Source organism: Podarcis muralis, chromosome Z, assembly GCF_964188315.1.
Source record: "Podarcis muralis chromosome Z, rPodMur119.hap1.1, whole genome shotgun sequence".
NCBI lineage: Eukaryota > Metazoa > Chordata > Lepidosauria > Squamata > Lacertidae > Podarcis > Podarcis muralis.
Window position 1 is genome coordinate 3804597 of NC_135673.1, and position 27816 is coordinate 3832412.

General features: G+C 45.3%; 1 protein-coding gene across 7 annotated transcripts in view; it reads right to left on the reverse strand.

The window, feature by feature from the left end:
• Window positions 1-4095: 4095 nt before the first annotated feature.
• Window positions 4096-27816, reverse strand: part of GOLGA2 (golgin A2) — a 45512-nt gene continuing 21791 nt past the window's right edge. For all 7 annotated transcript variants that reach the window (XM_028714282.2, XM_028714277.2, XM_028714280.2 and 4 more), the window contains 20 exons: window positions 24285-24323; window positions 22857-22919; window positions 22587-22680; window positions 21507-21613; window positions 20247-20305; window positions 19208-19349; window positions 17755-17844; window positions 17513-17620; window positions 17290-17380; window positions 15736-16082; window positions 14384-14497; window positions 13540-13764; window positions 12976-13075; window positions 12797-12885; window positions 11433-11586; window positions 11246-11313; window positions 10413-10515; window positions 7917-8023; window positions 6315-6486; window positions 4096-6020 (listed from right to left, as the gene is read on the reverse strand). In XM_028714282.2, coding sequence (XP_028570115.2) covers window positions 5773-6020; window positions 6315-6486; window positions 7917-8023; window positions 10413-10515; window positions 11246-11313; window positions 11433-11586; window positions 12797-12885; window positions 12976-13075; window positions 13540-13764; window positions 14384-14497; window positions 15736-16082; window positions 17290-17380; window positions 17513-17620; window positions 17755-17844; window positions 19208-19349; window positions 20247-20305; window positions 21507-21613; window positions 22587-22680; window positions 22857-22919; window positions 24285-24323 — 2520 coding nt within the window. In that variant the 3' untranslated portion in view covers window positions 4096-5772. The remainder of the gene's footprint in view (window positions 6021-6314; window positions 6487-7916; window positions 8024-10412; window positions 10516-11245; window positions 11314-11432; window positions 11587-12796; window positions 12886-12975; window positions 13076-13539; window positions 13765-14383; window positions 14498-15735; window positions 16083-17289; window positions 17381-17512; window positions 17621-17754; window positions 17845-19207; window positions 19350-20246; window positions 20306-21506; window positions 21614-22586; window positions 22681-22856; window positions 22920-24284; window positions 24324-27816) is intronic.

Sequence of the window (27816 nt, forward strand, 5' to 3'; positions counted from 1 at the left end):
CTCATTCTTCATCACCACTTTCTGGACACGGCCCAGGAGGGAGCGGAAGGAAACAGCTTTCACCTCTGTCCCTAGCTGGAGATTATTGACCAGCATGACCATGGTCCTCCAGATGTGCCACAGGCTCACTCACTTTGCCCAGGAATGGAAAGTTTGAGACGGGTCATAGTAGCCGAATCCAATGGTTTTTTAAAAAAATAAATAAATAAAGTGGTTTGATAACTGCCTCTTTCAGGGAATTCTCTCTCACAGATGGAAGCATTCACCACACTACAGATCCCATTGTCCAGCCCTGCTTGGCCCACAATGAGATCAACACAGAACCCAAACTTGTGCATTATGCTTAAGTTGCAATGTCTTCCTATATAGCAGGGTGGATCATGTTGAAAATCTACTCAGATAATAAAATCATATGTCAATATTAAGGTTCCATGGATGGTTAAGTCCAGTCAAAGGTGACTAGGGTGTGGCGTTCATCTTGCTTTTCAGGCCAAGGGAGCCGGCGTTTGTACACAGCTTTCCAGGTCATGTGGCCAGCATGACTAAACCACTTCTGGCACAACAAAGGACTATGACAAGTGCCAGAGCACACAAAAACACAGTTTACCTTCCGGCTTGCAGCAGTACCTATTTATCTACTTGTGCTGGTATGCTTTTGAACTGCTAGATTGGCAGGAGCTGGGACAAAGCACCCTGTTCTGCGGATTCAAACTGATGATTGAATTGGGTGGTGCCACCAACATCCCATAATCATAGAACTGTAGAGTTGGAAGTGACTGCAAGGATCATCTGGCCCCTGCAATGCATGAATTTTTTGCACAATGTGGAGCTTAAACTCCAAACCCTGAGATTTAGTCTCAGGCTCTACTGCAGAGCTTTCCAAACTGCAGTGTGTAAGATCACAGTTTTGTGTGGGCAGGGCAGTGGGAAGTAAATAAATGGAGAGTGAAGAAAATCCACACGTCCTTTATTAATTCACACACATACCCCTACCTGCAATCTATAAAGTTTACCCAGCTTTGGGAAGGCAGTGCCAGAGCTCCAGAGCACTTGTGCTGCCGTCCCAAAGATGGATAAAATTACTTTAGTAATCTTTTGAGGTCAATATTTGGGACTCCCAAATGGATCTTCTCAATAATGCTGCATCTCAGCTGGTGCCCTGTGCAAGAAAAATGCCCGATCCCAGATCCTGCACTGCAGCTGAGCAAGGTGCCTGGCTCTGCGAAGGAGGCTCCAGGGCTCTGGCAGGGTCCTAGAGCCCTCTCCATCCCAGAGCAGGGCAAGTACTTCCTAGGCTTCCGGTTTGGGAAGGCGAGCACTCCCAAAGTCAGACAAAGCAGATGGGACTTTGTAATATTTGAAGTCCCCAAGTAGATCTTCTTAATTTTGCACCATCTCAGATCAAAGCTGTGTGCAGGAATACTGCCAGCACCACTCTTAATCAACTAAGCAAGGCTCTGGGAAGGCAGGGCAGACTTTTGGAAGGCAGTGCCAGGGTTCTGGGAGCATCCTAGTCTCCTTGTGCAGACCTGCCAAAGCCAGACAAAATAGACTTTTCATATTGCGCCATCTCGGCTAAGCACTGCAGGAAAGCTGCTGGTCCCACATGCAGGTAAGCAAGGCACCTGACTTGGGAAGGGGGGTCCAGGACTCCAGCAGGGTCCTAGAGTCCTTCCCTCTGTCCAGCCACCCTCCCCAAGCCCGACAAAAGTGACTTTGTAAGGTTCCATAAAATAGCGACCTGCAGCACCTGAGCACCACTTCTCACCTTGGGAAGGCAGTAACAGGGCTCTGGCAGCACCCGAGCCCTTGCACCACCCTCTCAAAGCCAGACGAAACAGATCCTCTTAATTTTACACCACCTCAGATCAGAGCCCTGCGGGAAAACTGCTGCCGCCACTCTTAATCAGCTGAGCAAGGTGCCTGGCTCTGGAAAGAAGGCTCTGGCAGGGTCCTAGAGCCCTTCCCTCTGTCACGCCTTCTTCCCAATGCCAAACAAAATGGAAGGGCCTTTGTAATCTTCATAAAATGGCGGCCTGTGGAGGCCAATATCTGGCGCCCCCAACTGGAGCGTCTCAATTGCGCCCCCAACTGGAGCGTCTCAATTTCACACCTCCTTACGTCAGCACCCTGTGCAGAGAAACATCCAGCACTCCAAATCCCGCACTGCGGCTAAGCAAGGCGCCTGGCTTTGGGAAGGAAGCTGCAGGGTCCCAGAGCCCTCCGTCCGTCCTTAGGAGACGCAACACACTTGCAGCAAAATAGCAGAGTGAATTGCATGCACACACCCCTCCCCTCCCGCTGCTTCTGTCCAGGGAGTAAGGATTGTTCCGTCTTCCACATGAGAGACATGTGTCGGTTAAAGTGAGATAAGGGATGGCTCTCCTGAGGTAACAAAACAGAAGCCCCTAAAAGCCCACAGCTGAAGGACAACTTTGTTTCTCAGAAACCATCTTTAGAAGAACCACAATAAAGCGCAGTAGTTCCATTGTACCTGTTTGTACAATTCTGGGGCTCCACCACTAGAGGTGCAGTTAGGATTTTTGGGTGGCTGAAACAGCATAGCGCTATGTAAAAATGAGAACAGAATGGTGGACTGGAAACAGCATTAAGTACCTACAGGAAAAGCAGGGCTTGTATGCACTCTCCTAGATAACAGAGAAGGCTCTGCTACTTGAAACGGCGTGGAGATCGACAGGCTGAAATGAGCATCTGACATACACAGAGGCCAGAAAGGAAAAGGGCTGCATGAGGGCTGGGCGATGTCTGGTTTCAGGATCGTGATATATCAACAGCTAAACATTGCGATATACCAATACAGAACGATGTCTGAAATAAGGATGGAACTCTGTAGAGACAACCCGGGTAATCCCCTGGCAACTGCTACTACTTAGGGGTCTAAAACTTACAAAATTGAACTTCCCTTTAACATATTGCTACGACTGTTATTTTATAGTACAGGTAATTTGTAAATTAGCACATTTTCAAAAAAATTAAAGCTGTAGGAGTAATTCGTAGCATAGATATCAAAGGTAAGGTGAGAAAATGTTCCCTAATAGACACGAGGGAGACACAAACACACACCCAGAAGGGAGGAAGGATACTTAAACAAGAGGGCAAGGTTTATTTTTATTTTATTTTATTTAACTCAGAAGTAAATAACCCAGTTTATTTTTCCACGGGACTAGCAGCAGCTTCCAAGAGAGCCCCAGCGGAGGGCAGCAGCAGTTCAAATGGCAGGGCTGGGCAACAACTGGAAGGGGGTCTGGGGAGGTGAGGCCGAAAGGGCTTCCTGCTCTTGTGAGGACCCTGGTATGGCTTGGGTGTCAGGATCTTGTGGGCAGGCAGAGATAGCCCAAAGAAAGAGGAAGGAAAGGGACTCCCAGCAAGAAGCTTGGAGCTGTGTCTCCCTCAGCCGCCTACCAGCCTGGCACCTGCACTTAAAACAAGAAGCTCATGAGGAAAGTTCCCAGGTAGGCTGCTTTCTTCAGCACCTGCTCTTGTGATTCGCTGCAGGAGGCAGAGGAGAGTTGAGGGGCAGCAGGAATGAGGAGAGGAGCAATGACCGAACTCACGGTTTTCCCCACATCGTGATTTTTGCATAGCACATGCACGCATTGTGATTCACGATATATCACCACATCAAATACTACGAAACCATTACCACGAGGTGGACTTCAGACTGGTTTGGGACAATATTGATACAGTGGTACCTCGGGTTAAGAACTTAATTTGTTCCGGAGGTCCATTCTTAACCTGAAACTGTTCTTACCCTGAGGTACCACTTTAGCTAATGGGGCCTCCCATTGCCACCATCCTGAAGCAAAGTTCTTAACCTGAGGTACTATTTCTGGGTTAGCGGAGCCTGTAACCTGAAGCATCTGTAACCCGAGGTACCACTTGTACATTGCCCAGCCCTAGTAGCAACTAGATTTTTTCTCTTCCCATTCCTGGGAGAAAAGCACAGTTTAATGGTGAAGGCTGTCCATTTCAGCAAGGACAAACAGAATGCAACATGCATACAACTCAATCATGTCTTCACAATAAGGGAAACTGTTCATCTTTTGTAGAACATAAGAACCACACACAGTGTGCTATAGGTGGAACAGGTTTATTCAGAAAGAACAAATTTGTAACAGGATTAAATTATCTTTGCAATAGAATGCAAGTTCTCTCTAATAAAGGTTTTCCTTTCACATTCCCAGAAACCAGACACCCAATAAATATTTCACAATGTGCCATATTAAATCACATTCCTGGCTCCCGCCACTGAATTTGATTTTTTTTTTAAATACAAGATTACAAGATGACTTCTGGCAGCCCGAAATTCTGCCCAAAGACTTTTCTCCTCTTTATTCAAGGTATATACAAAATGTTACACAGATACACTATGTACATTCGTGCAAACAGGAGCTCGCAAGCCCACTTTGTAGTGCCAACACAATGCACTGAGGGAGTAACACTGACATCACAGCTGTGCCAATCTCCTGGAAGAGTGCAGTGATTTAAGTCTACAATCGTGCTCTCCTGAACAACTGGCGAAGGATGAAGCTTACATTTTAAGAAGCTTCCCTGTGTGCTTTTCCTTTGGATGGACTTTTTTCTAGCAGGTTCTACTGGAAAGAAAGGCTCTGATGAAGATACAACAATCTATTATGTAAGCGACTGGCAAAACGACTTACAAGGAGGTGCAATGCAGCAGCAATACCCATCCACTTTGCTAGCACTTTTCACCTCCAGGAGGGACCCTGGTCACAAACAAGCAGCTATGTCACCAGCCAGCTACATCTGCTGCCTGTATGCAAATGTACAAAGTTATCTCGCACAGATGGCCTCCTAAGTAGGATTCAAGCTAGACATGGGGCAAATCTTTGTCCCTCCCTCATGCACCTGCTCTGAATACCTTTTTAACTCAACATATGATACACACCCTCCTGCATAGAAATCTCTGGCCTGGTTCTGTATTAGAACCACAGGAGATAAAAAAAATATTTCAAACAACCCTGCTCACTGTTAAAATAATCCACTGCCCAACCAGGAAGAACGGAGGTCCAATTAAAGATAGTTGAAATTCCAGAGATCAATATAAAAGTATGCTTTTTCAGTGATTTCCTTTAAAAAAGAAGAGGGGAGAAAAGTTTCCCCATCTTAAAAAATTAAAACCATCCAACAGAGACAGCAAACTATGTCACCTTCAAAAGCGCAGCCACATTTCCATCCCATCCTCAGATCATCTGCACCAAAAAGCCAGAAGCCAACCCCAAAAGGATAACAGGAGACAGATTCTCCCCCTGAACTGCCTGTCCCAAGTCATTAGACAAAAAGGAAAATGTTTTGCAGAGCTCTCTGTTTTAAGGAGGGCTAGAGATTAAGATGGCTGCTAAATTTGGGCAGGAGGCCAACTGTGCAATAAAGCAAAAAGACAGAGATCTATGGTAAGGGACAAAGAGGATCCAAACCATCTAAACCTGGAATAAATTAACAGAAAGGTGCTGAGCTGATGGCTACAATGACAAATGGAACAAAAGTCACTGACTGAGGAAACTGACTGGCTGCCTGAAGCAGAAGCCAGGAGAACCAAAGTCTTCTCCTGAACTTCACATGACAGCCCTACATTATCTGCTCAGGAAGAGCAAAAGGGGAAGACTAGCTCAGGATGCCTGGCACTCAAATTCCACTGAGCTCAACCACCATGTGTGACACTTGCTGCAACCGAAGATTACAGGACAGAAAACACGGGGCACTTTACGTCCTTGGAGATTCCATGCCAAGTTACACCACCATGATCTTGACTTCGTCATTCTCATCAGCTCGATAGAAGAAGGGAATGCAGGGGTTCTGCAAGAGGGAGCCCAGCCTGTCCCGGGGGTTTTGAATTTCACGTAGAAGATGCATGATCTGCTTGGCGGTGGGGTCTTGTGAAGCAGGCTGGGGAGCTTTGTTGTCAGTGTGTGATGGGTGGGATTGTGAAGCGGTGGATTCCAGTTCTGGCTCATCTGCCAAACTCACTTCTCGCAGCCCTGGGAGGCAAGATAGCAGACACTGTTTAACTTCTAAAGAGAAATGTTTGGTCTCAGGTTTTCCTAGAAGTCTCACACACAAAACCTATAAAACTCTCTCCTCAACCCTAGTGTGTGGTAAATGGTTTCTGTTGCTTGTGGAGAGCAGAAAGTAGTTCTGCCCAAGTTCAAAAACAGAGACATTTACTGATATTTCTCAAATTCTGGGGCTAAACCAAGACACTGAAATTAAGCTTAGAACTCCCCATGAAGATACCGCAGCTATTTCCCCCACTGGTTGTCACCACTGCTCACCTTCACCATCGGTAGCATTCAGCTCAACGTGCCTCGCTGCTGTAAGAGCAGCTTCACTCTTGGGGTCAGACTGGGGATCCACATTTTGAGCCATCTCCATGTATTTTATATACCATTCGTTCTTCTCCCCAACCAAGCGCATCACCAACTCCTGGAGCTCCAGTAACTTCATCTGCAATGGAGAAGTATAAAGAGGGAAACGGAATCACCAAGAGCCACCTGTGTGTCCCACATGCACCATACCACCTCCCATTAGAATGAATAGGTTTTCTTCTTCCAATGTCCCTGGAATTGGTTCCTGACAGCCAGTGGCGTAGCGTGGGGGGTGCAGGGGGGGCCGGCCGCACCGGGCGCAACATCTGGGGTTAGGGCAAATCCACAGGTTAGGGGGCGCAAATCCACGGGTTAAGGGGCGCAAATCCACGGGTTAGGGGGCGCAAATTACTTGCCTTGCCCCGGGTGCTGACAACCCACGCTACGCCACTGCTGACAGCTTTTAAAGCATTCAAGCTTCTAGTCCTCAAGGTCCTTAATTTTTCTGATCATCTATATTGTCTCTGCTTTGCACATGCTCACTGTCACTGTTCTCCTTTGCTTTCTTCCAACATCACCCTCTCCTGTGTTCTCATAATGGACCCAAGTGGGTTAGCACCACCAGGAGCACAAAGGCATGAACATTGATTTGCAAAGACTTTTAACCTTGGTGCTCCCAGAAGCAAGTTTCCAGATACATTGCTTTCTTTAGAGCTAAAGCAGCAACATTGGAGGTGTCCTCTTCCCCTTCGATCCAGGCTTGTACCACCACTACTGACTTAATTTAACTGACCAAGGAAAGTCAACTATGTTTTATTTTCATCTGAGGTGCACGATTCTGAATCACCCTTCTTATCAAGACCAAACCTCTCCTTCCCCTTTGTCTCCTGTTATCTATGTACAGGACACATATAAAAACATAATAAGGGACATAATAAGGATAATAATAACATAATAAGGATGGGTCCTGTTCTCCCAGTGGCCAACCAGATGCCTATGGGAAGGACCAAAGTAGGACCTGAGTGGAACAGTTTCCTCCCCACTTGCAATTCCCGACAACTGTCACTTAGGAGCATGCCACTTCCAACTGTGGAGGCAGAACACAGCCATCATACTAATAGCTACTGATAGTCTTGTCCTCCATGAATTTGTCTACTCCTCTTTTAAAACTCTCCAAGTAATTTAAGAAACCTTTTTGTAAGCAGTGGAAGCGGCTTTGTACATGCAGGCAGACAGAGGTGTTCAGGAAGGTCACAGATTACAACAACAAACAACAACAGGTGCCCAGAGCTCAACAGGAGACCAGTTTACTCCTTTAAATGGGGTGAGCCAGACTCTGCCTGAGGGTCTTCTTCCAGTGTGCCAGGAACTGTAAATAAAGACAGTGGACCCTCCTTCAATCGGAGATCTGCCTCAGTAAGCACTGCAGTCCAGGTGCAGGAGTGAAGGGTGGTTGGTGCCCTCAGTAGCAGTGTGAAACTCACAATACCCCAGCCAACCCAGTTCACTCCCTTCCGGTACTGTGTCAGAAAGAGCCCTTAGTGGGAAGGGAGGAGATCCCTTGCTCACCTTCATTTCCTCCTTGTCCTGGGCCAGTCGGCTGATGTACTCCTCTTTCTCCTGGTGGCGCTGCTTTAGAATAGCCCTCTGACTCTGGTACAAGGCAATGTACTCACCTGAAACACAGGAGACACAAGTGAGTCTTAGAAAGTCTGTTCAAAGGGTGGTGCTGAAAGCTCCACATTCACCCTTACATATACATGCAACCATGAAATGGGGTTGCCCCCACCTCCTCCTCTCCTTGTAAAAGAAAACAAGGTAGGCAAAGCTTCTGGTACGTTCTGAAATCTAGCAGAATCCACATGTTGCAATAGGTCTTTTGGAAGAAGGGAACAGTTTCCCACCAGCAACTTACTGAAGTTTTATAAACATTGAACAAAGATGAAAAACCATCATGCAGCTAAATGTATGTATTCTGCCTTTTATTTTCAGCTAGAAAACGCCATATGAAACCAATCAGCTCAAGAATTCTGAAGCTTAAAGATTTTCCACTATTTCCTTATTTACATGTTTTATTTTGGTAGAAACTAAAAGGGAGAGAAGGAGGGATGGACATAAATAACTCTGCCTGCCTGCTTCTACAGGATGCAATGCAAGCTGCAAAATAAGCCTTTTTTGTAGCCTGCACTGCCACATAGTGAGCATAATTATGTGATCCAAGCAGTGTCTGGTTGGCTTCAGAGTGGGATTGTGCCACTTGCATGCCAGTCTTTGTCTGGCTTGATTCATAGCCTGGAGATCCTCAGAAGACCAAGAGACCTCACAAGCTCCATAATGCCAGAGAGGACATTCAGAAGCAATCATGTCAGCTGTCTGTTCCATAGCAAGACCTGGGTTTCTCCACAGGAAGATCCCACAGAGCATTCAGGAACACATCAGTTTCCATCCAAGTGGGCCCACCAGTCTTAAGCGAGGGACGGCCATTGTCAGTCCAAACATAATGGGATAAAGATCTCACCATGACAAGGAAGTAGACTGCACTCCCCCTTATTCTCAGTCTCTCGTATCACTTGGGGCAAAGACTGTATCATGAGTATGTTCTGCATGGTGTGTCAGACCAAAGACTATTGGAGGTAGATCTACAGCTGACCCAATGGTAGCTACACATGGTTACTGGAGACACCCAGGACAACCGCCCTGGTGTTCTCCATCACCCCAGAGATCACCTTGGCCAGCCCAATCAGGGATGCTGCTGGGCAACTGGGTGGCCAGCAGACCAGCAGTAAGTTGAATTTGTCTCTCTTAAACAACACCAGACCATCTAAGCTTGCCCCAACATCAAGAGGTTTTCTGGTCAAGGAGATAATGTTTTTATGGACAATATCAACACCTCCCCCTCAACCACCTGGTAGTATAGCCTAGGGCTGTATCATGTACCCAGGTGGGCACAGCTGGGTAAGGTCAGGTCCACCCAGTTCACTCACCCAAGTCTCAGTAATGCAGGTCAGATCAGTCTGTTCATCTATGATGGATGAACATGGTCTTATTACAGACCAATCTGGCATTCAGTAACAGCATCACCAAACCACAGGGCTCAGTGGATATGCTACTAGTACTTTCCAAAGGAGAGGACTCAAATGAGGAACACAGATTAAACATCTAGGCCTTGGTACTTGAACGGCATCTTCCTCTGCCCATGACCACTGAGACTGGAGAGCATTTTAACAACTCCTGGCTACCTGCACACCCAGACACCCATCATCTATCACAACTGAGAGATTCAGGCCAAAGATAGTAAACTTAAGGCCCAATAGTATGTGCATAGCACACCATAAGGAGAAAGATGGTGAATCCACTACTACTCTCTTTCTGCCTCTCACTCGAGGGAAACCACGCCAAACCAAACTTCCCCTCAACCAGGTTCTCATCATGGGTGAGGGTCGCATGCCGTGTCCCACAGTTTCGGCCCTACATATCCTGACTGACACTCCTCTTCCCCTGTGGCTCCCCCAAAGCGGCAACCTTTAAGTGTTGTCCCCTTTGGGGATGACCCCACCTGCCTGTGACAAGGCCTGCTGTTATAATAAGGAAGGCTCTGGACCACATCCACAGTCCAGGTGTTTTCACTCAGCCAACCCTACACTGTAATCAGCACACTTTCTGACATGCAGGCAGGTATCTTACAGGATAAGCAAACTGACACAGGCAAACAGCACCCACTTTTGCTGGCTGAGAGAGCAGACCAGACAGGGACTAGGATGGTGCATACCAGCTGCTTCCTACATACTCTGTAGGTCTGCTCCCAAGACCTTTATTTGGTTGTTTCTGTGTGGGGATACACAGAAGGTAAAATGGTTTAGATAGGTGGGTGATGAGTAGTAATTCCTAACTACTGGAGGCTGCCTGCATTTTCCTTTGTCTTCATGAGAACTGAGATTTTAAAATGTAAACAAAAGGTCTTCGGGATCCTATGGGAGAATTGCCACACAATCTATATCCAAGTGTTAGTCACACTTCCCCAGACATCTCAGTGAAACGTGGAGAGGGGCACTGAATTCATCTCACCTATAGTGTCCGTTTCTCCAGACAACTGTATACAACGATGTTCCAGCTCTTCCACCCGGTCCTTCAGCTCTGCCCTCTCATGCATCAGGTCTGTGAATCGAGACTAGAAAGCACAACAGCCAGTCATCATTGAAGATGTTAGGGAGACCATGTGGAAGAAGAAACCCAAACCCTCCTGGCGCAGCAGCCAGCACTACCACAGCAATAATCAGGACAAGGGCAGCTTCTCACCGATAGGCAGCAGATAGGCACCATCCCTTGGAAGGTAAAATGATCTTATTTCTAGAAAAGAAAGCAGCAGAAGCCTTCTACCCAAGCAGGTCTGACTGCTTAGGAGGAAAAGCCTGCGGCTGCTTTCCAAGTGAAAAAGTCACTAGAACACTAAAGATTTTTCAGATCAGATCCCTTAAGAACATATATACTCAAAATGTAGTGAGGTGTATCAACAATAAGTGTGGCTAGGAAGCTTGATTCTTCCACAAAATATCTTTTGATTCCAAAGCAGCATCATTAGTCACTCACCCCCACAAAAGATTGTGACAGGGAGAGAGAAGAGAACCTACATGGTGAAAATCTGATTAAGTGCTAATTATTATAGAGATCTTGGGGAATGGAGGAACTGCTATAGCTGTTTGGAAGTCTTACAGTACAAAGACAGCTAAGCCAGTAACAGTCCATCCAACATCACACAGCTCAATAGGCAAAGGCAGGATTGCAAATCCAGTGATGGGACCTTCACATGAACATGCTCATAAAGTGCTGAACGATGTATTGCATTAACCAGCACATGTGCTATTTGTCTGGGATTGTAGCCAAAAGCATTAAACACGCACCTGCAGCTTCTCCATGGCACTTTTTAAGGCTTCGTGAACCTCACCTGGAACAGAATCTGCAGCAGAATCTGAAAAGGGTCAAGTAATTTGATTAAGCGACTGCAGAAGGAATGGCCTTGTGGTCCAACCTGGCTGGAACCCAAATAGACACCTGAATATGCACATCCACACACAGGAGCACGCTTACCTCCCCCAGATGCAACATGCAGCTGCTGCTCCTTCCTCAGTATGGCAATCTGCTTCAGGAGGCCTCTGCATTGCCTCCTCTCCTCAGACAGTTGCTGCCTCATCTCCTCTCGCTCAGTTTCCGCTTGAGACATAACAGATGTCAAGAAAGCCACCTAAGATGCAATTCCATATGCTGAAGTTTAGCATAAGGGTGTTGTTAAATGTAAAAAATAAAAATATATCCTGGGGACCATTTGAAGAATTATAGCTGTTTTAAATAAGAGAAATAAGTGTACAATCAAACCAATGCTAGCATGTTGCAAGGGGGTTAGAAAGAATTTAAGAAGGTTCATTTTTATCTGTAGCTCATTTTATCAGAGTCATTCTCGTATTTCCACAGCTCTGTAGGCACATTTATGCTTCATTATACCTATGCTCTAAAACTTTGGCTTAGTGTTGGAAAAAATATGCTCCAGGTCTTTTCTTGAGGTGGAGGGTGTCTTTTGAAAGCACAAAAATCACTATACTAAGATACAACTAATACCAATTCAAAACTGTTGGCTTCATAATGCTACCCAATTCTGAAACTCCAGGGCTACTCTTTCCAAGAATTCAGCACATTCTTAGGTTGGCCCTGTCATGCAGAGTGTACTGGCTGTATGTTGGGGAAAGAGGCAGGGACATATTCAATAAGATACCGTGAGAAGCTGGCTGCAGAGGCTGGAAAGTCTGCACTGGTCTTTTGTCATCTAGGTGGGCCACCAAAAATGGAAGTGCCTGGGTTGTAAGGATTGGTAATGCTGAGGTATTGTCCTAAGCCCCAAAACTAGAGCCCCCTGGATGTGCCTCTCTGCATTTGCATTCAGAATGATTTCAGTAAATTCAGCATCTCTTGTTTTAGGGACTTTGCCAAGTTGACAGTCAAAAAACACACCCAATTGATAAACCGTTCTGCAAGCCTGCTGAGACACATTACATGCGAAAATAGTCTACAGAGGCCCTTCTTGTCTCTGAAGCTAACCTGTCTGGAACCATCCAGTACTGAAGTGGGAAACTAGTTGGGAGTCCAATGTTTACTTGCTCTGGCTTGCTTGGAGGCACACAAGGGCGTGGGGAGAACAGAGAGGGAGACACAAGCATAGGCTGAGAAATAATCCAATTTAAAAGCATGGGGAAGTTAATCTACGTTTAATGTCAAGTGAAGATAAATGCAGAAATGCAACACATTTCTAGGAAGCTAGAAGTATTCAGCTGAAAGTCTTTGAACAGAACTTCAGGGCTGCTGCATCTCTGAGCTTCCAGGTTATTCCCTGCCCACCCTTCCTATTCTCCTCACCTCCTGAAGCACTCATGTAAAACTACAAAGACTTGCCAGGCACTCACCATTTCCTCTCTACTTTCAAAATTATCTGGGATGGTAAGGGCAGGAGTCTTCAGCTCTTCTACAGTCTCTTCGGTTTCCACTCCATCCCCTGTGAGCAAAGGAAGACAGCAGAGAGGAGTTAGAACATCCTGCTAGGATCAGCCCCCCTGTGTTCCTGCTAATGGAAAAGACAACTCACCTTGTGCCCTGGGAAGCATCCTTGCATCTAGTTCTGCCATGAGCTGGCTGACCTGAGCCTGCAGCTCCTTGTTTTCTTTGGAAATCATCTCCAGGCTTTCCTTCAAGAAAGAGGCAGCAGATGTTTTGGCTGCTTCTTCCACAAAAGTACACTGACCCAACACAACACAAAGGCTTCATGTGATTCCTTTCTACAACTACTGACCCAGAACTGGAAAAACAAACATTTGGAAAGCCCTTCTTATTCCAACATCCAACCACCAGACTTGGGATCTCCAGTATGTCAGCTCCTACCTCAGGCACTTGTCACCTTGCATCCCACACCCAAGCTCTCACTCAAAGCTGGCAAAGGCCCAATTGCACAATTAGAATTATGCAATACCACACAACTGTACACATGTCAGCATTAATTATTCCTAACACTGAATTGTTTTTCACTTGGTGCATAATTCAGATGACCTGGGCAGATGCAGCCCAGGACCAAGCAGAACCGAATCCTCCTGGACCTACTGAGTTTTAACCTCTACAGCCCTGCTTACCAGTCCTCCCAAGCGCCAACTCTTACCTTGGCTTCCTGCAGCTCCTTGAAATGCATCTCCACAGTCACCTTGCCCTGGACCTCTTCATGCTGCAGCCGATCCATGAGCTGCATCTGAAGAAGGTATTGCTTGTGCAACTCCTCTTTCTCTGTGGCTAGCTGCTGGTATGCTGCAGTGTACTGCTGGAGGTGGGCATAATACTGATCCCGCTGCTCCTGAAGGGCCTGAGCCTCTTGTGTTTTCTGAGCCTCCTAGGATGGGGAGGGAAATAAGTTGGTTACCAAATCAGCAGCCCAGAGGTGGTGCACTCTTCTCTCTCCACACATATAACACACAATCCCCCTCCTCTCCCCCAACTCAGTAGGGCTTGGCAATGCATCAACATTGTCCAAAACCAATCTGAAGTCCACCTCGTGGTAATGGTTTCATAATATTTGATGTGGTGATATATCGTGAATCACAGTGTGTGCATGTGCTATGCAAAAATCACAATGTGGGATTATTATTTTTTTAATCCTTCAGACACCACAGACTGGATTTGAAAAACCAACATTATTTCAAGAGGAACGAACATCTCTCTTCCACTCAAGCCAGGCTGCTCTGAATTCTGCTGGGCAGAGAAGCTCTTCCGACACTATTCTTCATTTCAGTCCGATGGCTAAACTATGTAGCCTAACCTCAGGAACTGCAAGAGTAATTTCCTAAGACAGTCTCAAGGAAAACAGCTCAGCACTTGAGGAAATGTATGCAAGGAGAAGACCTCACCCCCACTGCTTTGTGCCACCTATAGCCCACTGCCTCTGCCCCTGGCCCCACATGCCCTATTACTGGCTCCCTTAATTCACAGTGGTACCCCAGCCAGAGCATTACCATCTCCTTGAGCTCTGCCAGCTTCTCTTGCAGCTCTCCAATCTTCTTGGCCAACTCCTTCTTCACATGCTGCTCTGACTGCAAGGCACTCGTCACCTCCATGTTTTCATTGGTCTGTGAAGACATAAGGCAGCCAAATGAGGCAGCGCCACAAATCTCCCTAGTAGTGAAGTACGTATCAGTCTATTGTTATGGAACCTTCTGCATCCCTGTCAGAAATCATAATAGCTTGGGAGCAACCTAAAATAGGGGGTAGGGGATGAAGGAGAAGGAAACCATGGGGGAAAGGCAAAGAGCCTTAAGAGCATTGGACTAAGGATAAAAGTATTTTAACAGCGGGGTTTTTAGGCCAGGAAGTTGTGCAGCAGTTTCACCCCTGGTTAACAGAAGCACCACCCATAACTCCTCTGCTTTCTGAGCCTTTAAACTTCTAATGTTTAAGCTCCTCCCTCTCTCCCTGAAACTTTAAGGTTCAGATACTTGTCTGCAAACTAAATATTTCCTATATTAAAACTACATTCATGTATGATTTATTATGAAACCCATGTACAGCTAGCTAAAATATTTTAGCATACTTGTTTTGAGCTTCAAAGATAAAGCATACACATTTAGCAACATACATAGGAAAAGCTTCAGAAGACTTGCAGGTTTATGCATGCTGTACTCAGAACAGGGGGCAACCACTGCTCTCCAAACAGAAGGCTACTTCACTTAATGCATAAATACACAGGTTTGTGAGCAAGTCGTTTAAAGTCTCCCTCTGTAGCCATTAGGGCAATAAGATTGGTTTTTAGATACAGCATAAAGTAAGATCACAGATTTCAGGCAGATGTAGGCAGTCAGCACTAGTCAGAAACAAAAGGAGACTGAAATTGTTGACCATTACGGGACCAAGGAAAAGACACTGGTTCCTCAAGACAAGGCGTCAGCAACCTAAGGCCCGTGGGCCAGAAGTGGCCCGTGGAAGTCGTTTGACTGGCCCATGAGCTTCCCCTGAAATGAGCTGCCTGCTCTCGTGCTGCACTAAACCAGCGAGGCGCCGGAAATCGCATCTACGCGGATCCCGGAAATCACAGGTGTGAGCACTCACAATCCAGCCCACGGAGGGATCTCTGTGGGACTGATCTGGCCCAGGCAAGATAAAGCTTGCTGACCCCTGCTCAAGACAAACAGGGAACAGAAACAACGAAGGGAGAGTGAAACAGTGGAGGAAAGAGAACCTTTGCAGCAATCTACAAGGGTTCCCTGGGTGCTTGATGGCTTCCTTTTAGAGTTCAAACATCCCTAGCACTGGAAGTTTCTGGCTGGATAGCAAAGGGGGCTATTGCCTCTCACCACAAGGAGGAACATACCAGTTTGACAAAGCCATTCTGCAGCTCTGCCAGCTGCTCCTTGAGCTCCCGGTTCTGAGTCATGGCTCGGCTGATGGTTGCCTTGTCACTCTGCATGTTCTCCAGGATCTGCTGCCTGTCCACAGCCTCCTCACTGTAGCGCTGCACTGTCTTTTCCAACTCCTGCAGCTGCTCCTCCTTCTCCTGATTGAGGCGGCTCAGCTGCTCATTGTCCCGCATCTGGGCTTGGCACTGCCCACGAAGCTCCTCCTTCTCCTCCTGCAACCGAGTGAGCTCTTCTTGCAAGCGCAGCTCAGCTTCTGTGGGCCCCGAATGGGGGGCAGGATCACTTTCCAGGGGCTTCACTACTAGAAGGTCAAGTCAGAGAGGCAGACTGTTCATGGCCAACTTAAGGAACAAAGGCAGTGCCTAGGTGAGGAGTGCGGAGCCCTCTTCCATGGCTTACCCCCCCCCCAGCACACACAACTCAGGCACTCCCCCCCCCCCCATTGCTCAGGCGCTGATAATGGAAGTGAGCCTGGCCAAATGTAAAGCACTTTAAAGGGGTGGGGCTGGGTCAGCTCCCTTTGCCCCTTAAATTGGACCTCAGCTTTCTATGTGATTGTGGCACATTCAAATTTAACACACACAAACTTGGTTGTCTGGCCATGTTGTCGTTCAAGAAAAACCATAAAAGGGTGGAGCAAAGGTCCCTTTTGTTGCCTTAAACCAGTGATGGCCAAACTTGGCCCTCCAGCTGTTTTGGGACTACAGTTCCCATCATCCCTGACCACTGGTCCTGTTAGCTAGGGATGATGTGAGTTGTAGTCCAAAAACAGCTGGAGGCCCAAGACTGGCCATCACTGCCTTAAACAAAAGGCAAGCCCAAATCTGCCATGGAGTGTTCACTCCACAGGAAGCAGAGACAAATCAAGGTGCTCTAACACATGTGTGTCTACAGGATACATGCAGGTGTAAACACATTTGCTGCAGGCACACTTGACATCTGAAGGTGTGCACCTAAGAATGGAATGTGGGGGAGAGAAATGTTGGTCAATCCTCCGCAAAAGGATTAAGAGGAGAACCTCTGCTGATAAGATGGGGGAAATTGAACCAGGCAACTAATGGAGTCTTTCCTATCACCTGCAACCAGATTCATATACAGTGGTATCTTGGTTTTCGAACATCTCCATTGATGAACATTTTGGTTTTCGAATGGCCTCAGAAGTTGAATGGCTTCCGCTGAGTGTATATGTTATTTTTCTCAATTTTCTCTATTAAATTTGCAGACCACTCTTTGCGCTTCGGTTTCCGAACATTTTGGAACTCGAACGGTCTTCCAGAACGGATTATGTTCGAAAACCGAGGTACCACTGTATAAGTATGTTTAAATGAGTAGCCAGGAATTGATCGTTGGAACTTTTGCATATCACTGTGCTACAGCACAGAGTAAAAAGACAGGGGATTGAACAGGTGAGCTTGTGTGGAACAGAGTATGTTTAGGGGGCAAAGGTAATGGCTAAGTATGCAAGAAGGCCTTGCTTTAAGCTGCAGTTTCTGAACACTGAACCTTACCGGACTGACTGCTGATCAACTCTGACAGATTGGCTTCCAGCTCCTGAATTCGAGTTGTACTCAGGTCCTTTTCTTCTGTCAGAGCCTGGACCTACACCACAGGAATTGGAAAGGGAAGACTAGTGTTGCTAACCTTCCATGTCTTTCATGCAGAAAGTAAATCTCTCCATTGTTATATTACCAGAAAGATATCTGCCTGCTATTTAGTGCAGGAGGTCCTTACCTGGTCAGAAAGCAACTGTACTCGTTGCTGCCAGATTCCCCCTTCCTCTTTCAGCTTGTGCACATACTGATCCCGTTCAGTCTGCAGTTGCTGGATCGACTCAGACATCTGCTCAGCAAGCAAAGAGAAAAAAGAAAGCATAAGCCAAATACTGTGAATAAAGAAAACACCCTTCCTGGGAATGAAGCTAAGGGACTCTTCTATGAAGGCCACATCCCAAAACCCATGGCAGAGGAGCCTACCTGGGCAATTTGTGTTTCTAGGTTTGCTCTTTCTTCCAGTGCCATTTGCAGCTGTTGAGTGGCATCTGGGATTCCTGGCTGGTTTGCAAACTGGCAAGAGAATCAAACAAATGGTTATGGTAAACACTGAAATTCCTTGCCACTTTTCATTCATTCATTCATTCATTCCTCCCCACCCCAGAAGTCCACAAAAGGATGCTTCTACAGTGCCTTTTAATCTAGCTCATGGATTATAGACAAAGGGTTAACATGTCTATTTTTTGGGGGGGGGGGGAGAATAGCCAGAATTGCATTCCCCCCCCCCCCACTTAAGCACAAGGGAAAATCTTCCTAAGGAAATTAGCTTTCCTTTTTCAAGCTTTCAAGTTTCTAGCACTCATGGCTATAGAACAGATGCTGGGATTGAATGCCATGGATTGCAGCTTCAAAGGTCATCATAGCTCTTTCATCCTTGGCTACTACCCTCTCCCCCACACCTAGTAATCTACATTTTAATCCACATGCCCTCCGTTCTCTCTGCAATCCAGTACCCACAAGTGCAAATGCTTTGAAAAAGTGGATAAATAGCAACAATGGGATATTAGCTCCGCCCAAGGCATGATGGAGAGCAGCAATGGCTGGGAAAAGATAGACATTATATTTTATAAGGACAGGAAGGAACACCATGGACAGAATAACTGTGACACACAGGAGGAATAAGGATATAGATTGAATGCTTCACCTATAGATTTATAATCATTTAATGTGTCAATATGAATGGATATTAATATTGCAGTTGTTGTATAAGGGACTGGAGTGCAATTGAGATGAATAAGATTTTGGAATGCAGAAATAAAGTAAATAGTCAAACCATCAATTCTAGCATGTAGAAGGCCACTTGAATTATACAATTTGGCATCTGAATGATTGGGATTAGTAATTGTATTATAATTTGGCATTGTTATAATGAGGCTATTATTCAATTATTGTAACTTAATAATAAAAATATTATTAAAAAAAGAGAAAAAGTGGATAAATATGCTGAGTGAAGCTCTCCATTTGGGGGTGCAGAGTACAAAGAACTCAAGATGTACATCCATATCAGCTTGAAATAAGAATAATTTCTCACAAGAGCAGTCCCTTCCCTCAGAACCTTCAAGGAACACAACCTTTAGGCAAGGACAGGGAAACTGTGGCCCTCCAGATGTTGCTGGACTACAACACACATCATACCTATTGGTCATGTGAGCTGAGGCATTAATGGGTCAAGAAGCCCTAGTAGAAAAAAAAGCTAGTCAAATGCCAGGCTTCCTTTCAATGCTCAGAAGTGCTTGCTAAAGACCATCCCTCAGATTTAAAAGAATACCATGCTAAGCGCTGGGAGTGAGGAGTAACTTTATTCAGAACGGTTCCACAACTATATGACATGCTGCGCTGCAAGAGGCAGCAGTATTCCCAGCGACCTAACCATCACCTGCTGAATCATCAGTTCCGCCATCTCCAGTTTCTTGTGCAAATCCTCCACGTCCAGCTTCATCGCTGAGTTTTCAGAGATCAAGGTGCGCAGCTTCTCAGACAGTTCAGAGTTTTGCTGCTTGAATTCTTCACTGTTTTTACTACAGGAGGGGGGGGGGGAAACAACAAGTAGGTATCCTTCAGGATGGACTACTAATACGTTTTATGTGGGGCTGCCCTTGCTAGTGATCCAAAAGTTGCAACTAGCGCAGAATGCAGTAGCAAGGGTTTCAATGGGCCAATGCTATATAACTCCTATTCTGAAACAGCTGCACTGGTTGCCAGTTGCCTCCCGCATTTTAATAGTCATTTAAAGTTGGTATGCATTCCCCAGGTGCAGCTTTTCATGAAAGGCTGAAAAAGCCACAGCTACCAAAATATCTTCCTACAACACAACTATTACAAATAAAAAAGCCCCACCTGCTCATGGAAACTCCATCAGAGGCAGCAGAGGAAAAGTTGCCTTATCCCAGTGTAGACCATTGGGTCCAGCTAGCCCACTAGTATCTTCTCTGATAGGCAGCAACTCTCCAGAGATTTAAGCAAAGGATCTTTCCTATCACCCAACCCTTTTAACCAGATGCTGGGGGTCTTCTGCAAGGAAAGCATGTTGTGGGCATGGCTGTGTTCCAATCCTTACGTTTGGCCAGCATCATCACAGTTGTGTCAAGGCTATGAGATAGCAGCTTGCTGAGAAATCTGATGCAGCATAGGAACTAATGGGGTGTGCTAGGAGACCCTAGTTCAAATCTCACATTTGCCATATATTCATCTAAATCAGTCCTTAAACTATTTTAAAGTATTTATTCTGCCCTTATGCCAAGGCACCTAGGCTCATGGCTCCTTCATCCCCATCCCCACATTCACTCTCACAACCACCCTGGGAAGTAGGTTAGGCTAGTGGGTTAATAGAAGAGAGGGAAGTGCTATGGAAGACACCCACTTTTGGAAGTAGAAAAACTGGATAATAATGTTGCGGGGAAAATAACAAACCCCACCTTTGCTTGTAGACTTCCAGTTTCAGGGCATCTCGTTCCTTTGCCAGCTCTTTATTATGCTGCCAACAACAACAAACGCAGAAATCAATGAGGGAGCTTATGATTCTTGGATCTTGGAATTACGCAGTGCAGTTCAGAATCACTAACTTTTTAGCATCCACTGTTTAGGGAGAACAACACCCCCCAGGAAGCCCATTGTTAAGGGCTCCCTCAAACCTGGAACAGTCCCTGAAGCCTTCAGTAGACTTACATAATTTAGCCTGATACTATTAATAGCTTATTAAGAGATACCACGAATAAATATTACACCTTAAAGGCAACTAAGTGAGAGCCAGTCTCTGAAAAAGACCTAGACCTATAGCCTTAGGAAATAGGGTGAAAATCCCACAATGGCATGAAGACTCATAATCTTTCTACTTTTTTTATTTTGAACCCTTTAAGCATTTTGTCTGTTTGTTGGTGACTGCACTTTCAAACATATCTCTGCAACAATGAGGAATGAAGATTTGCTTGTTTCCAAAAACTAAGAATAAGTGAGCATGTCATACATCCATATAGTTGTCCTCCATAGACAAATGGTCCCCCAGTGCAACCCTCCCCACCTGCCAATATCTCCAAAAATATGTTAAGTTTTCAACCCACTCAAGTTATGCCATTGCTCTAAAACAGACTTGTGGACTATATTGTTATTCTAGTCACACGTTTGTTTGTTTTTTAGCAGAGATCTCTCCACCCACCAAACATAAACCACAGGAAGCTAAAAACAGCAATTTGCAAGTTTGAGTTCTGCTGAAGCAAAATGCAGACTGCCAAGACCACCTCTCTGTAGCACTATCACCTGTATACCAAATGACACCATAGGATATGTCTGCCTATGACCCAAAATAGCATCTGACACAAAGTTTTGGCTCTAGCTGCACAGAGAGACTCTACACTTGACATCAGTAATTAGACTTGAGACTGAAATGGAGACAGTTGGATGGTTGTCAATGCCAAAATGAACCACTGAATGAAAATAATGCCCCTGGGTCTCACTGACAGACAGGCCATTTGGCAAAGCTAACGAAGTGCCAAGCGTATTAATCCAAACAAAACCAACAGGCACTCTCATTTCATTCCACACCCACCCACCTGAGGTGTCTACTGGAATTCTGTGAACACCTGGGGGCGGAATGTAGTCCAGCCTCCCAAAGAAGAAAGCACCAAATGTAAGAGATAATAGAAAGAGATAATAGAAATAGACATATAGGGAATTCTTACTTTGTCTGTCTGCTTCTGCTGCGTAGACAGGGAGGAAAGGGTGTGCTCCAGCTCAGATATCCTCTGACGAGAAGACTGAATCCGTGCAGCAAGGTCCTCTGCTTCTCCTGCCCAAGTAAAACAAGGTTATGTTGCAATGGAACCCAACAAGCAAACTGGCAGGAGTGGACCATCACTTTATGCTCCAACCCCCAACGCCAATCAGCATTCAACAGAATCTGCCCAAGATTTATCATGCTCCAATATTTCTCAGGGTTACCCATCCCTGGCTATTGCTGGATTAGATGTTTTGGAAGCTGTCTGGAAAACAGCAAGTGGTGCAAAATGCAGGAGCATGGCTACATAAAATACTGAAATATAACTCTCCCTCCCCACAAACAAGAAAAATAAGTAAACGTACAATTACCCTCACCAGTTGCTCACTTTTATTTTGGTTAACATAAAAACAGCAAATAAACATGAGAGCAACAGATTCTAAGGCTGTTAGTACGAACATAGTTTTCTGCTTATTTAGCTTGACTCATTTCAATGGGTCAGATTCCAAATATGTGATAACTTGCCCCCATTTTTCCATAACACAATCAGATTTGTATCTCCTTTATGTCAGAATTTGCTATGCTAATGTATCCATAATTAATACATACCCTTGTATAGGCTTTTTTACAGAAGCATTTTGGAATATAAGAGAATTGTGAAAGGGTCAGAACTTAACTCATTTTATAATTTTCATAATGCTATGTCCAGTATACCAGTATTTTTACTTTCTTGTCTTTTGAGCTTTCTCGGTCTGTTTTATTATTTTATTGTTTCCAAAGGATTACTGAGGAAGGTTTCAAACAGTATTTCCAGGAAGTCTACAGAAGCTTATATGCCCACTTCTCCCAATGCCTAGAGCACCTAACCGCCACAGCCAAACCACAGGCCAAATGATGAAATCGTTTGGCTGTGTCACTGAATCATCAACGGCATAACTGCCTCCTGAGCCCAAAGCTTACCAAAAATGTTTCATTTAAGTCAACTGGTGCAGTATTCAAGAGCATCACCTAATTTGTTAGCCAGAAGGCTTAGGGTGTTGCCTACCTGATTTCTGACGAGCGGCCTGCTGCGTATGTGCAAGGGCTGTCTGCAGCTCAGATTTCTCAGAAACCAGGATTCCTATCGTCTGAATGTGGACCTTCAAAGCACAGAACAACTGGATCAAAGGAGAACTTCCTGCCTAGAATTCCTATGTCATAACAACCACTGAAAGGATAAGTAACTAGAAGCAGAAATAGACAAATTGCCACACATGAACTTCAGTGTGCAGTCAGAAAATGTTAATTGGGGGCTGATGTATGATATAGGGTTTACCTGTAACTGTTCTCGCAATGCTGCTTGTTCCTTTGAAAATTTCTGCTCAAACCCCTTCTTTTCCTATGAAAACATGACACAGAAATAGCAACATCAAAACCATATTAGATTTACAATCTTCCTCTTATATGACCAAAATTCATTCTAAGCATTAAGGTCTCACGCGTACTGTCTACCCACCACTGCTGCACATAAGCCCTAGTGCAGAAATATAGAACTAGATCCAGCCAGTGGGCCAGGTTCGTCTCCCACCCCTGCAGCCCAAGATTGACAAGTGGATGGGATCACCCACCTGCCACCTGATGTCAGGTGGCCTGTTCCCCTGCATGTGGTGTGAGGTGCTTTGATGCCCCGACAGTCAGCTGGCCAGCAACAATTATCCAATGATTGTCAGGACTTGCAAAGAGCTATGCATGGTGCTATGCACAGGCTTTGCAAGTGATGTAAAACATTCCCAAGCTCTTTTTGTCTCAGCCAGATCTCTACCTATCCCACACCTGAAGTTGTATATAAAGTCAGGCATAGGGCACATGGTCGTGCTTGGCCAAAATGGCCTAGCGGGATGTGATGAAAAGCTCAGATATACCAGAGTCTGGTGATGATGTGCCACAGAATTCCACAAGAGTGGTGTAGCTGGGCTGGATACTCACTCTGTTTGGCTGTGAGTACAGCTAGCCAGAGGGGGTGGTGGAAAAAGTACTTTGTGAGGTAAAAAGAACAATCAGTTGAGAGTTGGGTTCCTGACATTCAGCTGGAAAGGGGTAACGCCTCTGAGTAAGCAATTTTTTAAAAAACACCAATGGAACTTCTGAGTAGACAGGTGTAGGACTGCACTGTAAATTAGCTCAGCCTACAAAGAGTCGGACACGACTAAACGACTAAACAACAACAACAACTGCTTTTTATGGGGTTGGATGTTAGAGCCAGCATTGTGAACCCCAAAATAACAAAAATGGAAGATACTTCAGATTATTTTCCTTTTACCATTAACAAACAAGTGAATAAATGCTGATGGTTATACTATGCTATGCTGACTCACTGTCTAAACATCCAGACCCAGATGCATCTTAACTACAGCTTGGTTCTCATGGTAAAGCTCCTACAAACGTTTCTAGGTGTCAGTGGCTCCACATGACAGCCAATACACACTAGGAGGACTGCTCTTATTTCATGGTGTGTTTCCAACCAACAGCCAGCTGCTTCCAGGATTATGTGGCACTGGTGATGAAACTATCCAAGCAGCAGGGGAAAGCAACAAGGTGAGATGATATTGTTCCTTAGGTGTTGCTAAATGGAACCATTTCCATAAATCTTTTTTTCCAGTGTTGGGTTGAATCAGTGCCACCCATTCCAACAGTATACTATGCTTCCTGCTCCTGGTGTGAATAATGAATTGGCTGTGCATGTCTCTCAAGCAGTGCATATTACCTTCTCCAGCTGGTTCATAATCTCTTGGTTCTGCTGCTTCTGCAAAAAGAGCAAAATGAAGGCATTAACAGCAAGTCACTTGGGCTTCTAGGTGTGAGTATGCTAAGCTATACTACCAAGTATACTTCCATGGCTTTTGGATGTTTGGAACAAGTTATTAGAATCAACAAACCCCAAACTCCTGACATAAAATGCAAGAAGCAACTATTGCATTTATTTTTCACAACAAAAACTAAATAAATAAATAAATAAATAAATAAATGTTTATGTTTCCCATTGCTTTCTTAAATGCTGCCACAAAAGTTTTCTAAGGTTTGTTTAATGCAGGGGTTGCCAACATTATGCTCTGCAGATGTTGTTGTACTCTAGGTCCCATCAGCCTCAGTCAGCATAGCCAATCAGCAGGAGGACCACAGGTAAGCAAAAGATGGGTTAATGAAATGTTTAACGACGAGAGAGAGAATCCACCATTGTTCAGATACCACCTCTTTTTGAATGAGCTGTTGTGTGGGACAGTAAGTTTTTAAGCTGTGCAGAACCTTTCTGTAGGTAGGCACTTTTGGACAGATCAGAACACAGCAAACAGTTGGTCCAATAAATGTAGTATACAAAATGGTTCTTGGCACAATTGAGCCCTGTGAGGTAGCAATAGACCCCTCAGATACTTAGGGAAGCACTTCCCTTTCAACTGACCATACAGTGGTACCTTGGTTTAAGAACAGATTAGTTTGTGAACAATTTGGATTAAGAACGCTGCAAACCCGGAAGCAGGTGTTAGGTTTGCCTTGGAATAAGAACATGTTTCGCTTCCTGTTGAGTGTGTTCCATTTATAAACTGAGTCTGCCACTGCTATGGGAAAGCACGCCTTGGTTTAAGAATGGTTTGGTTTAAGAATGGACTTCTGGAACGGATTAAGTTCGTAAACCAAGGTACCACTGTATATGAAAACCATCAGAAAAGCAACTTCCCTGTTCCACCCCACCCTGCCTTTCTGTAAACACATGTAAAGCTGCAGAATATGAGCTAAAATGCAGAAAAAGAACACAAAAATAATATGCTGACTACTGGTGGAAGTGCTTTTTAATTTCACCAGGCAGTAATGCAGCAGGGGAGCAAAAGATACACAAAAAGGCAAGTGAGACCTGTGGTGCTGGACACAAGACACAACAGCAGGCTTTAGATGCATGGCTAAATCACATTTAGTGTTATGGCAGCAAGCCACAGTGAGCCTTGAGTTTGTCTGTTCCCCCTTCCTGGTTATAAAAAGGGAAACACACAGTAGGCTGAGATCTAAGTAATAGTAGGAAAAGTGTTCCTCTGAAAAGGCAAAGTGACTCCTGTGTTATTAATTCAAAGAGCAGCTCTGTAAGGAGGGGGATTTACGAACATTCATGGATTCCCTGGAGTCCCACAGCTATCTTAAACAGTGACCAGACAACTGCAGAAGTGACTTCAGGTTATCTTCCTAGTGGAAAAAAAATGTGGCCTTGACGCAGGTAGGCTGCCTGGGAGGCACTGGTAGGATTCCCATAACACCCTTCTGGAACTCCTTTCCCCAGCACACATTTCTTTTTGCTCAGTTAACCCAACTTTGCAGATCAATCTCCTTCCCAACAGTATCTAGACCCCAGAGCTCTCTTAAAATGTTTAACAGGTACGATGAATTCACCTCTGTGAGTAAGAAATGCAGGGGGCAGTGACCAGCAAGAGGACCTCCTCAGTCACATGGCCTCACATTTGTAACTCACCCAGCTGCCACTCAGAACATTGTTTTTTTTTTAGCCTTGCACTGAAAAGGCCTTAGCCCAAACATTCCACTATGTTGAATAGTTTAACTGAGAGTTTTACAGTTCAGCCTAGTTTACTAGATAGACACTGATGGTGGTGGTTGTTGTTGTTGTTGTTGTTGTTGTTGTTGTTGTTGTTGTTGTTGTATTGTTTTGTTGTTTTAACTGAACACCACCTGGAGAGTTTACATTGAAAGGTGGCTCATAAATTTATTAGGTAAATAGGTGGCTGCAAAACAACCCAGAAGCAATAATGCATTTAATTCCCTGCAGAACCTCATTTTATAAAATTACCAAAATTCGTGTCCTTGGGTTTAGTAAGGAAAGATTAAGGAAAGGTTGAAAAAGCCTCAAACACAGGAATGTCTATTTTTTGTGTTGTGAATTTATTTCCCTCACCCACCAATTTCTCCACAAGATTCATGTCATACTTCTTAAAAGGCAATACTTTCTCCAAAAACTCAAATCTGAAATGAAAGAATTTGAGTATATATTTGCAACCCCAAATCAGAGTGTTTCTGTTCAATACAATGGCCCTGTTCATGCAAACATGGTTTATTATTATGGGAACAAGCTGCAGTGAGTCTCTGAGTCCCCCCCCCCTTTCTCTGGCATGACTAGGGGGAGTTCCAAACTTTTGCTTCCACTGTAGACTAACCACAGTTAAGCATTATATCTGAACCTGGACAAACTGTACTTAGTCTTAACTATGGCTTGTTGAAACAAGCCAACTTCAAACCGTAACAAAGAGGCTGGTTTGTTTCAACCAAACACAGCTAAGAATACTCATAATTTAGAGTTTGGATGCCATGCTGAACTGTGCTTAATTGTAATCTTTCACTTCCAATTTCAATCTCTTTCTTGCAGCCACATCAGAGAGGAGAAGAGGAGTGCATAAATCCAAGGAATGGGTTGGCAAACTAAGGCCCGGGGGCCGAATCCGGCCCAACTGCCTTCTGGATCTGGGCCACGGACGGTCCAGGAATCGCCACATGGATCTGATTCTGATCGTTCGGGCAGTGCTATTCCCCCCCCACACACACACCATGACGGCACCTCCTCCTGGCTTCTCCCTGCCCTGCGTTGGAAGGGGGCTGGCCTTTGATTGGTGCCAGTAGCATTATTTCCCTCTCATTGGTGCCTCTTGGTTGGTGCTAGCAGCAGCAGCAGCAGCGTGATCACTCGAGCGGCCGCCATTTTAAGCAGGCTCAATTGGGGCTCTGTTGCTGCCTGCCCCTCTCCGGAGCCCTTTTACACGCCGCTCATCGTCCCACTGCTGCTAGCTCCTGCCACTCGCAAGACACAGGAGCTAAGTGCCCCTCTCAAGTGGCCACCATTTAAAGCAGCCCCTCTCCGGAGCCCTTTTGCGAACTGCTCATAGTGCATCTGCCACCCCCTGTCGCTCGCAAGACACAGGTAAGCAGCCCCCATGGCTCGTCCGGTGCTGTGGAGAAGGGAGGGGAGAGTCGGGGGGTGGCTTACCTGAGCAGAATGTGTCCTTTTATTTAAAATGCATCTCTGGGTTATTTGTGGGGCCTGTCTGGTCTCCTTATACATGGGGTCGTCCAATACACGGAAAAATGGGTATATGTGAGCGTTGAGCATTCACACTATTTCTGAGCGCTGATTTTTTTATTTTAGTTTAGTAGTCACTACTGCTGGTATATTGTTTTTGTAGCTCTGTATTTATTGGTATTTGACTAATAGCAATTTTCCATCCCTAGGAAATTACGGTATATATATA